The sequence below is a fragment of the Hypomesus nipponensis genome, chromosome 9, assembly GCF_054491055.1.
Source record: "Hypomesus nipponensis isolate SF chromosome 9, ASM5449105v1, whole genome shotgun sequence".
NCBI classification, from domain to species: Eukaryota; Metazoa; Chordata; class Actinopteri; order Osmeriformes; family Osmeridae; genus Hypomesus; species Hypomesus nipponensis.
In genome coordinates, this window is record NC_140369.1 from 4,111,308 (window position 1) to 4,124,997 (window position 13,690).

General features: G+C 47.8%; 2 protein-coding genes across 2 annotated transcripts; one reads left to right on the top strand and one right to left on the bottom strand.

The window, feature by feature from the left end:
* The first annotated feature begins 5,196 nt into the window (after positions 1-5,196).
* Positions 5,197-8,727, top strand: trib3 (tribbles pseudokinase 3). The gene is made up of 4 exons (XM_084705320.1): positions 5,197-5,827; positions 6,568-6,864; positions 7,093-7,385; positions 7,654-8,727. Exons 2-4 carry the CDS (start codon positions 6,568-6,570, stop codon positions 8,138-8,140), a joined length of 1,077 nt encoding a protein of 358 aa, XP_084561446.1. The 5' UTR covers positions 5,197-5,827; the 3' UTR covers positions 8,141-8,727.
* Positions 8,728-8,807: 80 nt separating this feature from the next.
* Positions 8,808-12,457, bottom strand: maf1a (MAF1 homolog, negative regulator of RNA polymerase III a). Its single transcript, XM_084705321.1, has 7 exons — positions 11,702-12,457; positions 11,367-11,495; positions 10,852-11,020; positions 10,624-10,745; positions 10,255-10,374; positions 10,031-10,114; positions 8,808-9,937 (listed from the first exon to the last, which is right to left on the bottom strand). The coding sequence occupies exons 1-7, from the start codon at positions 11,782-11,784 to the stop codon at positions 9,916-9,918; spliced, it is 729 nt and encodes a 242-aa protein (XP_084561447.1). The 5' UTR covers positions 11,785-12,457; the 3' UTR covers positions 8,808-9,915.
* Positions 12,458-13,690: the final 1,233 nt, after the last annotated feature.

Sequence of the window (13,690 nt, forward strand, 5' to 3'; positions counted from 1 at the left end):
CCTTCAGACCCCTTCCTTCACGTGCCCAGAGTCCAGAGGACCTTTTGATCCCAGAGGTAATGAGACTCAGACTCCAGCCCATCACAGCTCCTCAAATCCAAACCATGAGACTGACCCATGCTCTTCAATTCCAGTACCTCACAAGTTCAATATAGCCTCTGTCTGTCTGCCCCCTTTAGACATCCATCAGGTACCAGCTAAATCAATTACGCCAGTGGTTATACTATTTTTAAAATCCTCAATTTGACCTTTGATATTGGTGGATATGATATGTACCTTTTATCAAAATCTGAAGATTTAACATACCATATCTTATGTAAAAACTTGATCACAATCTACAGGTCACCCCCCCCAGCATGTGCTTAGGCATCTGTCCAGATTGTTGAACCAATAGATTTGGCTCAGTGTGGTGAAGAGCGGCTCTGCTCTGGGTGGGCAGTGAGGAGAATCAGGAGGCTGGGTGGGCAGTGAGGAGAATCAGGAGGCTGGGTGGGGAGTGAGGAGAATCAGGAGGCTGGGTGGGCAGTGAGGAGAATCAGGAGGCTGGGTGGGCAGTGAGGAGAATCAGGAGGCTGGGTGGGGAGTGAGGAGAATCAGGAGGCTGGGTGGGCAGTGAGGAGAATCAGGAGGCTGGGTGGGCAGTGAGGAGAATCAGGAGGCTGGGTGGGCAGTGAGGAGAATCAGGAGGCTGGGTGGGGAGTGTGCGTGTCCTGAAACCAACCCAGATCTCCACCATAGCTCATTGTGTTGTACAACAATGACCCGTTGGTGGGTTTTATCCATGGAAGGACCAATTACAACCATTACAAATATTCCTTTGTGTTGCAGTATTATTAGTTATTCCTTAATAGTCTTTAGTCTGCGCAGTGTTTCAGTGTGTCAGATTATGTGAACCAAATATAGAGACAGGCAGGCAGGCAGGCAGGCAGGCCGACAGAGACAGGCAGACAGGCAGACAGACAGACAGACAGACAGACAGACAGACAGACAGACAGACAGACAGGCAGGCAGTCAGGCAGGCAGGCAGGCAGGCAGGCAGGCAGGCAGGCAGGCAGGCAGGCAGGCAGGCAGGCGGGCAGGCAGGCAGGCAGTCAGGCAGGCAGGCAGGCTTGTTTTTGTTTTGATGATAAACTGGAACTTTCTGTACTGATATGCTTAAAATGCCAAATACAACACAGACTGATTTCACATAACCTTGTACTTTCCCTCCACTAGCTCACTGTCTCTCTTCCTTTACTTTCCTCTCTTTCTTTTTCAGTTTTCCTGTCTCCTTCTGTCTTACTCTCCATATCTCTGTTATGACTGAAGGGGAGGGCACTGTTCACATTCCAACCTTCTTCCTGTGTGTGTGTGTGTGTGTGTGTGTGTGTGTGTGTGTGTTTTCGTGAATAGTGTGTGTGTGTCTGTGTGAATACTGTGTGTGTGGGTGTGCATGTGTGTGTTAATAGTGTGTTTGTAAATAGTGTGCGTGTGTGTTTGTGTGTATACTGTGTGTGTGTGTGTGTGTGTGTGTGTGTGTGTGTGTGTGTGTGTGTGTGTGTGTGTATAACCAGGATCATGTGCAACAAGGCCAGGCTGGAAGCCTAATGAGCAGGGCATGCAGCCACTCCAGGGCTTTAATAATGTATTATGAAACTACTGGTGCGCACGGGCCCAGCTAAGCTGCTGCATGTGAGAGGCTCGTGACTGAGGGAGCAGGCTAAGAGAGGCTGGGGGTCTGGGCCGAGGGGAGGGAGGGGAGAGGGAGAGAGAGAGAGGCTGAGAAATGAAGGCTGGGGATACGAAGTCAAGAGGCTGGCGAGGAAGTTAAAGGCTGGGTCTTAAGCGGGTTACTCTCTCTTTGCATTCCTCCTCTGTGTGTGTGTTTGAGGAAGGTGATGTGTGTGTGTGTGTGTGTGTGTGTGTGTGTGTGTGTGTGTGTGCGTGGAAGGAGGATGCGTGTGTGTGGGACAGTGGGATGGTCAGTGATTGGTCATGTGGAATGAGAACACCGTAAATTGGAGACACGGTGCATGTGCTGAGGAACTTGTGACTGACTGCTCTGTGGTGTGTGTGTGTGTGTGTGTGTGAGAGAGAGACTATGTGTGTGTGTGAATGTGTGTGTGTGTGTGTTTGTGTGAGAAAGAGACAGATAGAAAGAATGTGTCTGTAAGAATGTGTGTGTGTTTATCTCTTCCTCTCCTGTCTGTCTGTGGTATGGAGCCATTGAAAGAGTTCCCTCTACTGTCCATAAAATGCAAACACCCCTCAGCTCAGCAGGGTCTCCATGACAGCATGATCACACCTGTGAGACACTAAGCTGTATAACTTTGATTCAGGTCTTTGTGTAGGTTTCGAATGACATTAACTGGTTAATTCATATTTGAAGTACATGTGAAATACACTAATATTTAATTCAGAGCTCAAATCAGTGTTATGTAATGTACTCATTGTGTTACTTACAGCTACAACTAAGGAGAATCTGACCGAAGAGATTGTACTGTACATCAAGTCAAATTAAGGTCACTGTCTGTAGTAGCCTTATCTGACCACCAAGGGGCAGCAGAGGTCAACAAAGGCTTTGTGGCAGCAGAACACATGGTAGCCAGGGTCATTGTTTGTGAGGTCAGCCAGGGTTAGATTGCCACTCCCTACCCAACCGCCTCCACTGCACCAGCCTTCTGCAAGACCTCTGCAATCTGTAAACGTGAGATGACGCTGTTGGTTTGATGCCAACAGCAGCGCTACGTGAACAGAGAGGTGATGTCTAAGTGTTGGTCATCGTTGCAGGCTGATTGCAGCTCGTTACGCCATGATAACAGTCGGTCCACGCCTGTTGATGTTGCAGACGGCAGCACAGCTATTGCCGGGAATTGCAACTGATGGAGTACAGTAGAGAGGGAGGAGAGGGGGAGAGGGAAGACTGTCTGGCTGTTGTGTCATCCTCCTTTTAACACTGGTGAGGTAGGTGAGGGTGGGGTTGGTGGGGGGGGGGTAGAGGAGGGCAGGGACTAGAAATAGAATTTCACTTTCTGAATATCCCACTGTTTCACTCCTCTCCTTTCTCTGTCCACCTGTCGCTTGCTTTTCTCAAGTCAACTTTCTCACTTCTTTTCTCCAACTCCTGTCTTTCTTCTCCCTCTGCCTCTCATTCCCTCCCCCTTTAGAATCCTCCTCCTCCCTCCCCCTCCTCCTCCCTCCCCCTCCTCCTCCTCCCTCCTCCTCCCTCCCCCCTCCTCCTCCTCCTCCCTCCCCCTTTAGAATCCTCCTCCTCCCTCCCCCCTCCTCCTCCTCCCTCCCCCCCTCCTCCTCCTCCCTCCCCCTTTAGAATCCTCCTCCCTTCCCCTCCTCCTCCTCCCTCCCCCCTCCTCCTCCCTCCCCCTCCTCCTCCTCCATCCCCCCTCCTCCTCCCTCCCCCCTCCTCCTCCCTCCCCCTTTAGAATCCTCCTCCTCCCTCCCCCCTCCTCCTCCTCCCTCCCCCCTCCTCCTCCCTCCTCCCTTCCCCTCCTCCTCCTCCCTCCCCCTTCCTCCTTCACTCTTTTCTCCTCGTATCATTTCAAACTTCTGCCCTCCTCCAAGCCATCACTTTGTCCTCTCTCTCCAGGCCTTTCCTCCTCCCTCCTGTGTTCTCCTCTTGACCTCCTGTCATTCTCCTCCTCCCTCACCTCTTTCTCGCCCTCCCTTTTCCCCAGTCTTCTCTCTCCTTCATGTTTTCCTCCCATCTCTCTTCCATCCTCATCTTCTTCACCCATTCCCCCTCTTTTCAACTTTGTCTTCTTCTCCATTTCCACCCCTCCCATCTCCTCCAGGCCCCAAGTCTCCTCCTCTCATCTTCACATCCAATCGTCATGGTTTCCATCCAGTCGGGTCTATGATGTTGGTGTGATTAGGTCTGAGTTGCGTCATGCTAGTTGTTCTCTGTCTTCCCAGTGGGAGCTCCTAACAAGACAATAAAACCAACTTTCAGACTCGTCTTCATCTGTCAGGGCCGGTGATGCTAGAGGAAGATTAGACATCTGACCCTGGTGTCCCACCCTGGATTGAGTTATCATGCAGACATCCTGCATTACAAACTGTTTCATCACGGCTCCCTTTCCATTCCCAAGATTGCGTGTTCCATATGTGCGTGTTTGTGAGTCCCTTTCCCAAGCTTGCGTGTTCCGTCTCAGTGTGTGTGTGTGTGTGCGAGAGAGAGGAGAGGTGTGTGTGGAAAGGTTTAGATTCCATTTAATTTGTGTATCAGTGTGTGTGCGTGTGCGTGCGTGTGTAAATGGCAGGCCATGGTTGAGTCAGAGTCCTTGGCCTCTGATTTCATCACATTTGTTATGAGCACCAGAAAGCCATAAAGGCATGTAAACCCCATCATCCATATGTTATAAAGAGAACCTGTGCTGCTGACTCAATCACTGCCAGTTCGCTGCGCAGATATCTCCAGGCCCGATTCTGCTTTTACAGAAGGCTTTTTTTCCAGAGCTGCTTCACACTAGAATAGCTGATGGTAACGTCTGTGTGTCTCTTCCCAGAAACTTCTGGAGCTCCACAAATTCCAACAGATCAACACTTCAAGGTCAAACACGTCTCTGAGACAAGTTAGTGGCAAAGAACTGGTATCCCCTGTCTGTGACCATATAAGGGAACATGTTGTGGTACCAAATGTCTTAGTCTTGCAAACATGACCTTCGTGGAGTGCCTGTGAAGCGACTGTAACAACACCAGTTCTACCGTTGATTCACAATTCAGTTTTGTCAAACATTATGGCTGGATCGCATGGCACCAGTTCGTTATAACTATTTTTACATGGTGTTTATAGTTGTTGGGTTGTGTAAAACGACTAACCCTGAAGCCGACGGGTCATGTACCACAGCAAAAGAGTTTAAAGAATGTGTTCCTAAAGTTGGGCTTCGGTCTCCCGGACTACAAGGCTGGTAGCCTAAATGGTCAAATATATCTGACTCTCTTCAATAACTCTTTGATTAGCATTTTCAGTGGCCCGCAGACTTGCATTTCCTTACAGAATTCCTTTCGGATTTTGTCAGCGAATGACTGCGTGATCAAATAGTCTATTTGCAAACTACTCGCCACACTTGCACTATATCTCTTTTGTTCCACTGCCCGAGTGACAGGCTATTGCGAGGTTCATCCGCCGATGTCGTCAGACTAGGGGGTGGAGCTACGGTGTTGCAATCAAACTGAGCCGCGCATCACCCCGGGTTTTCGATACTTCACTGTACTGGAGGCACGGGGACAGGACTGGGGCCAGGTAGACCATTTAAAGTTGCCAGACGGGTGGCTGTAAATCAGTAGTTTAGACAGTAGATACCGGTTTAGGGTCCGTTCAGAAAAATTAGTATACACTGCAATGTTGATTTAGCATTCAGTCTTACATTTTCAATTAGTATTATTTTTTCAAGTGATAAAATGAGCGTCAGATAATATTTGTGTTTACTTGGAGGATACCTCAAGCTAAAGCCACAATTGATCAGGATAACTCTTTCACCATTATTAAGCAAGACCCATTGACTACTACCAAGATTTCGTAGCTTCCACGTTGCAGTTAAGAACTTCGACAAGAGACCGGTTCATCACAGCGGGAAGAAGAAACAAAGGCGATCAACCGGAGAGCACCGGCTGTTGACGCTACCGTTATTGTATTACTTTAGTTACAAATAGTCTGATTTATCGAGACTCAAAAGGTAACTCGCTTTTTTTGACGACCAAATAGACGAGCCACTTATTCACAAGAGGAGAAACTAGAAGTGTACATCGTAACCGAAAGTGGCACAATATTGCAACATCCAACTTCCATTCTCTTCCAGTGTGGATCACAGTGGCCTACTCAACAGCCAAGGTAAGCTGATTGGTTTTGTTCAATACATTTCATCATGTGGGTTACGTGTCGTCCTTGTAACACACCGATGGATCGAACGTGCAATGTTCATTGTGCGTTTTATGCTAGAAATTTAGTTATTGTCTTTGTTGTGTCCTGTGTAGATATTATGATGCAAAACGACACCCCCTGTTGGTTGTAGTAGCCTAGAGTTGCATTGTGTTGGGTTGTTACTCAAATGTTTATATTATTACCTCATACATCTGAAAAGATCATATCTACATTTTCAGTGCGACGACCGTCAGGGTTTTGATGCATTCTTTATAGAAGTGTATTAGGGAGCAGCCTACCAGTTGAGCACATAGAGGTGTCGCAATCTTTAACGTGAGGCAACGTTGCGTCATAGCTTGCAGTCAGTGGAGTTTCTATTTTAATATCTGTTTTAAATGACTCACGAGGATACGGAGGCGCCTTTCGAAAGTACCATGCATTTATCAAGACAGCTCATTTTATCCATTACGTCAACCAACCGAACCATTATTTGACGTCGTTGACTCAACTTTCAACAGTAGTGTGTTATTAAGCTGTCATTAATGACTAGCACAAATAGGAGACTTAGTTTAGCTGTGTAGGCCTGCTATGACCAAATCCCATTACTACAAGTCTCGAGAGTGTTATTTGTGGGAAGGAAAGTGGTTTCACTGAGCGCATGTGTATTCCAACGTATGTCTGAAAATCCCGTCATTGTTGGAATCCTGCAGATGAGTGTGAACCTGACCTCCACCCCTGCCACCTCGGCTCCGCCCCTGTGTCTAAAGAGGGCGGGGCTTGATGACCCCGAGCAAGATGTACAGAAGCACAAGCGCCCCCGCCTGGCTCCTCCCTCCTTCCCTGGCCTGGCTCCCTGCCTCAGACCTCGCAGCCACAGCCCCGCCCCTCCGTGTGCTGACAGCCAATGTGTGTCCAGCATTGGCCCATACATCCTGCTGGAGCCCTGCGAGGGGGCGGAGACTTTCCGAGCCATCCACAGAGTGACAGAACAGCAGTACACCTGCAAGGTACATACCTGTCTGAATACCTGGCTGTCTCTTCACCCGTCTGTCTCTTCACCTGGCTCTCTCTCTGTCTGCCTCTCTTGTGAAATGCTTCATATCATCAAGCAACCGTTTATAACCGGTTTAGTTGCCAGTTTACCATATTTAAGCCGTTACCACCACAATACTCCCCGTAGCTGGCATTGTTGCCAGGTAACCGCCGGGTAAACTAACGTGTGTGGTTGTCATTAGGTGTTTCCGTTGCGCCGGTACCGGGAGGTCGTGACACCGTACGCCTGCCTGCCGCCTCACGACAACGTCAGCCACATCTCGGAGGTCCTGGTTGGCCACGATCGGGCCTACCTGTTCTTCCAGAGGACGTACGGCGACATGCACTCCTACGTCCGCACGTGTAAGCGCCTGCAGGAGGTCGAGGCAGTACGCCTGTTTGGCCAGATGGTGGCAGCCGTGGCTCATTGCCATGCCAACGGCCTGGTGCTCAGAGACCTCAAGCTGCGCAAGTTTGTCTTCGCCGACCCCCAGAGGTTAGTAGGACGAACCAGTGTGAACCGTACAGGTGTGTGTGTGTGTGTGTGTGTGAGGTAATATTGACGATGGAGGCAAGTGTGTGTATGTGTCTGTGTTAGTTGGTGGTGATAGTAATGCTGAGTGTGTGTTGTTGATGGTTATGATGACTGTGTGTGATAACAATGGTGTGATGTGATGATAATGATGGTAGTAGTTCTTGTGGTTACTTTAATGGGGATTGTAGCTATGATGCAGTGCCTGACATCTCCACCTCCCTCCTCTTAGGACTAAGCTGCTGCTGGTCAACCTGGAAGACTCCAGCCTTTTCCATGGCAACGACGACTCTCTGACGGACAAGCACGGCTGCCCCGCCTACGTGGGACCGGAGATCCTGATTGGTGGGCTGTACTCTGGGAGAGCTTCGGACGTGTGGAGCCTGGGCGTGTGTGTGTACACCATGGTGGTCGGACGCTACCCCTTTCAAGACACCAAACCCGCCGCGCTCTTCACCAAGATACAACGAGGAGCTTTCACGCTTCCTGATTGGTTGTCGTCTCAAGCCAGGTCCCTGATTGGCTGCATGCTCCGTAAATCGCCCTCGGAGAGGCTGAAGGCCTCAGAACTGCTGCTGCACCCCTGGCTGACCAACACACACGCACACCACCAGACACTCACACCCCTCGCCGCACAAACACACTTACCTCTCAACACACACGCACGGTCCAGGTCGTGCTCTGACCAGGTTGTTCCTACTTACACACCCTCCCCATAACCCCCCCACACACACACACAACCTAATAACAGACACACAGTCATCCTAATGACAACCACACAAAGCAGAAAACCCTCACAGGGTAAGGTACCTAACCAGCCATTGGGCTGTGTCATTGCTTGTTGAACTAACGATTGGACCTATACCTCAAACGGACTGAAACAGAATCCTGGAATACTTGATGCAAATTCTGTGCCTTTGTTGCAGTGTTGTTTACATTCTACTTCTCTTTCTGGATTAATAGAGTGCCTTGTTTTCCCCTTCCCTTCGCTGATTCGACAACTACAGAGCTTATCGTCACCAAAGACCTCCCGCCACAAAAACCCTGCAGATCACAGGAGATCACTGTGTCATGATTGTGGGTTCTCACTGTTGATCCTTTAGCCTTGGTTAGATGACGTGGTGACCTGATTGCTGCTGAAGATGTCAGACTAACAGGAAACCGTGTCTGCGTTAAAAAAAAACTACACTGCAACATACCACACTACACACTAATGCACATACTCGCACTGCCAGTGATCAGTGGAAGTATATATTTTTGTTTGTTTTGTACCATAAAATAATAAAACTTAAACAAAAAAACTTAACATTTTGGGGGGTTTATGGTTCAACTGCTTTTCAGACACAAGCCTGACTGCACAGTACATGGTCAAGAAACACAGACACCTTTTATTGTACAAGACCTTTATTACACGGAAAACACACAGGTCATGTGAACTACAGATACACACTGCAGAGGAGTACAACCAAAACATTGTCAGACTTTCCAGAGCTAGTCTGGCGTAAGCTGCCATAGATGATACAATCTGCAGCACTATGTTTCTCAGATGGACAAAAAGTCTCTAAAATATTCCTGACTGAACACAGCCCTAGCCTTAACTAGTGCTTAACACGCTGCAGTGGGAACACAACTCCCTTAACCAGAGGTGAATCTATAAATCTGTTAGATTATTGTTCTGACTTCATTGGATCTTGGTTAAGATTAAACTGAAAGCGGAGTCTCTCTTTGTCTCACATCAGACCACAACAAAACAGGCCACTTTCTCAGTTGGGACCACTCCCAAACATACTAACTACATCAAGATGGCTACCATTTTGTCGTTTTTTGTCCCTTGGTCTAGAGCCCTGCATTCCTATGACATCATCAAACTTGGGTTTAATATGACCTCTACAGGTCAGCCAGGATAACTGGAATGGTTGAAGGTGGAGAAAACGATACATGAAAATGTCTTCAGACCTCACAAACAGCCAAGCTTAACATAAGGCATCACAAAGCATTTAGCTTCTGACGATCACAGTAACTAGGTAGACAGAGTGGAATCCAAACTGGGGTGGAATGGTAAAATAAAAGACATGAACAGCAACAACAACAAAAAAACTCAAACAAACAGGAAATGGTTATCATTGGAACAGGTGTAAGAAATCATATTGTTTCGAATCACTGACATCACATCCTGCCTACAGACGACCAATGGGGACTTCACGGCCTACATGCCAATCAACGTGCAGGGGGGCGTTGGTAAGGGAAGGAAGGGGAAGGGGCAGCCAGTCCACTACTGAAGGAAGGCAGTCTGCTGATTCACACTAGTCTGGAGTACAGTACAGTACTGCACAGTCTCCTATTCTAACACCAAACTTCCCATAGTGACCAAGGTCTGAATCCCCCTGGTCTGCTGTCTGGATGAAGAGGATGGTGTAGCTGCAGAGGGCGGGGTGCCTTCTGAAGAGAGGTCAGGGGTCAGGGTGGAGCTGTTGTCTGGGAATGGGAGGCGTCACTATGCACACAGTGCCCCATACCTGCAGGGACAACACAGGGCTAGTAAAACATGTAGGGGGAGTGTGTGTGTGTGTGTGTGAGTGCGTGTGTGTGTGTGTGCGTGTTCTCCTCACCTCTCCTCATCCATGTCTTCCTCCTCCAGCTCCAGATCCAGCTCCTCATTCTCCATACCAGAGCCTCGCGGGGCCATGAACACACTAACACACACACACACACACACACACACACACACACACACACACACACACACACACACACACACAGAGAAGCCTGAGTTCACCAAGCTGTGTGTGCGTGAGTATGTGTGTGTGTGTGTGTGTGTATGTGTGTGTCTGACCTGACAGAGCGGCAGGTAAAGAAGACGATCCTCTTCAGCCTCTTGTTGTAGAAGAAGTAGTTGAAGGACCAGAGGTTTCCCTCCTCTCCGTACGGGTCAGAGTCCAGGTCCGGGTTGTAGCTGCAACACAGACACAGTCTTACTAACACTCTGGTCTCTCACACTTACACTCCAGCACAGGAGCACTTTACTCAGACATCCCCAACTGCTCAGTTCAGACAGACAGGCAGGCTGAAAGACAGAGCTAACCTGTACATGTCACACTCAGACAGACAGGCAGACAGACAGACAGAGCTAACCTGTAGATGTCACACTCAGACAGACAGACAGACAGACAGACAGACAGACAGACAGACAGACAGAGCTAACCTGTAGATGTCACACTCAGACAGACAGATCTCCGTGTCGATGGCCTCCCACAGCTGGGCTTGCAGGCGGCTGTACTCCTCCCCTGCAGCAGCAGACAGACTGCTGTTCACGGCGTTGAACACCTGCACAACACACACACACTACTGGATTATCATACTTATGGATTATATACTAGTCCAGTAGTCTGTGTTGGTTACATGCTCATAGCGTGCACGCCGGTGCCCTCACCCAGTTGAGGCTGGGCTCCCTGCTGAAGTCGTGGCTCTTGGTGCGGCTGAAGTCGTAGTCTGGTCTGAAGGACTCGTTGAGGGTGGCGATCAGGTAGAATAAAGTCTTCCTGCTGCACTTGTCAGACAGAGGCCCCTCCCCCTCATCCCCACTCTGGCTGTGGCTCAGCCTGCAGCACGGGCACAAGCACAGCAGCTCGCATGGGCGACACACACAGGTTGCATGTGTGTGTGTGAGAAAGAGAGAGAGTCAGACAGTGACATAAAGTCTGTGTGTGTGGGTGTAGGGTGGGTGGGGGCATTTGCACAGATTGTGTGTGTGTCTGAAATAGAGAGTTAGACGGTGATAGCAAGGATGTGGTTTGTGTGTGTGTTTGTGTATATGTGTGTGTGTGTGGGGGGGGGGGGGAATTTGCACATATTGTATGTGTGTGAGAGACAGAGAATCTGATGGTGACAGAAGTGTGTGTGTGTCCTGTCTCAGAAGTGTGTGTGTGTGTGTGTGTTCTGTCTTACTTGTTGGGGCTGATGCCGGAGGACTGGGGTGGAGAGAGGGCCTCCAAGACATGAGGGAGTCCCTCCTGACAGAACTGCTTAAACATCTGCTTGTCCTCCCCCGCCATTTTACAGGAGTAGCTCTCAATCCTGTGTCCAGACAAGGAGAGAGAGAGAAGATAGAAAAGAGAGAGGGGAGGAGAGAGAGAGATATAAGAGGGGAACAGAGAGGAAGAGGGGAACAGGTGAGATAATTACCATAACTCAATTTACATCCAAGAATATGCACGCCTGGTGAGCCATGAGTTTATGCAAGACTGAGTAGTTGCCCAAGGCTAGAGCTGGTGTCCTCTTACCGTCCTATTATCTGGCAGTCTCCAGTTTCAATGGTGAGTCTTGTGTTCATGGCCTCAAAACTGGAGTTTTCCAGGAGTTTCATCTTGCCGCGCAAGTATAATTAGCGCACAAATGTGTACAGAAAGAAAGAACACCTATTTCACCTATGCTGACACTAGTGGACAAATGATTAACACTAGGCGGATTCAGATTGACAGCTTGTGGGTAGTCACTTTGGGAGTAGTTTAGCTCCACTGGCTACTTCTTTCAAAAGTTCGTACAGTTATTTCGTCTTCAGCTCGATAGCCGTCCCGTTGGTAAATAACGCAAATGTGATAACTGCTGTGCATCCCTTGCACACACTGAACACAACGGGTCGTACTGGTAAACTCGCGCACTACACGGTTATTTGAATCTTCCTATCTGGATAACTGTTGCAGCTATCGTTCAATTCAAAACAGTGACTATTTTAACCTCCAAAAGCATTGATTGTACAACAAATACAATTTACGGATGCGGTAAAGATCTTTGTCGAGGGCTTAAGGCACTTATATGTCTGATAAAAATGTCCTCCTTCTTACTGTGGAATTTCCAATACCTGCCATTAAAAAGACTGAAATTAGATTCAATATTCTTCATCCCAGCTTTAGTGTCAGAACGAGAAGAGAAATCCAAGGCTTCTCAAAGCCTTTACTGTCGCTATTCACCCAAATGTGTGTTTATAAGCAGCGCAGCTGCAGCCCTGGTTTGTTGTTTTGGTCTTAGCAGGAGGAACTGTCAAGGAAAAAAGCTGTTTCCTGTTCCCCTCGAGCCCAGTTCCGCTAAGGAACTTCCACATTTGGCCACAGGGTGGTGACAAAACGCCGAAGACTCATGAGGCAGCCCCTCAACCACCTCAGGCATGGTAACACATGTTTACCTGAACATGCACGAGTTACATTTGTAATAACCTACCTAAAACCTTACACTAGACCTACATTTAAAACTTTAAATAATCATATTCTACTGTAAAGAAAATAAATAACTAAATATTTAATGGCCCAGCACTTTGGGTTAGTTATCAGAATATGTGACCCCACTGTAGCTACTTTTTAAAAGAGTTAACCTTCAAAATAGTTTGGGGTAGTTATGTCCTCCCTTCACACTAATCTGGACACGTTTTCTCATTCATAGTCATCAAAGAGCAAGTACCACAGAGGTCACCATATATTATATAAAGTACAGTAGCAGCCGTCAGAATATGTGACCCCACTGTAACTGCTTAATAAAGGAGTTCAACTTCAAACAAATGTTTGGGGTGGTTAGGTCATCCCTTCACACTAATATGGACACATGTTTTCTTATTTGGAGTTGTCACAAAGCCAGTACCACAGAGGTCACCATATCTGACAAGTAGAGACGTCAGAATTGGTGACACCACGGTAACTGCTGATTAAAGGAGTCAAACTTCTTTGCTCTTTTCTAGCAAAAGTGACATGAGGGGATACACATTATATCAAGTGAAAAAATGACCTAATATAATCTGTATTCCCTCTGTAACTTTTGCTAGAAAAGAGCAGACATCTCCATATTATCTCAGGTTGTTTATTGTGACCAAAAGAATACAACAAACATAATGGCAGGACAGATCTTTTGCATGTTAAGGTGGGTACACATTATACCAAGTGAAAAAACGGTCTGATATAATGTGTATCCCCTCTGTAATTTATATGGTAGACAGGTGAAAAAAAGCGGTAAATTGAAAAGCCTTACTGAAATAAATTAAATTAGAACAGAAATCACATTTCAGGCATTTAACACTTTTGTAGTCAGAGTTGGCAGGGGGTGCATTTCATGGCAAGAAGGAATACAAACCTGCCATGAAATGCACCCCTTCTATTGTCTGTTCTGTTCATCCAAGCATCAAATGATTCTCACTGTACACTGAAGGGACTAGTATGAGTAACCAGAGTAAGTTTCAAGCATGTGACACTTCCTTAGTCACAGTTAGCAGGGGGTACATTGCATTT

Bases quoted from the DNA above. Each gene is read 5' to 3' on its own strand.
- trib3 (XM_084705320.1), top strand. From the start codon at position 6,568: ATGAGTGTGAACCTGACCTCCACCCCTGCCACCTCGGCTCCGCCCCTG. The intron at 6,865-7,092 runs GTACATACCTGT...GGTTGTCATTAG, and splicing joins AACAGCAGTACACCTGCAAG to GTGTTTCCGTTGCGCCGGTA. The intron at 7,386-7,653 runs GTTAGTAGGACG...CCCTCCTCTTAG, and splicing joins GTCTTCGCCGACCCCCAGAG to GACTAAGCTGCTGCTGGTCA.
- maf1a (XM_084705321.1), bottom strand. From the start codon at position 11,784: ATGAAACTCCTGGAAAACTCCAGTTTTGAGGCCATGAACACAAGACTC. The intron at 10,115-10,254 runs GTCAGACACACA...TGTGTGTGTTAG, and splicing joins TTTACCTGCCGCTCTGTCAG to TGTGTTCATGGCCCCGCGAG. The intron at 9,938-10,030 runs GTGAGGAGAACA...TTGTCCCTGCAG, and splicing joins GAAGACATGGATGAGGAGAG to GTATGGGGCACTGTGTGCAT.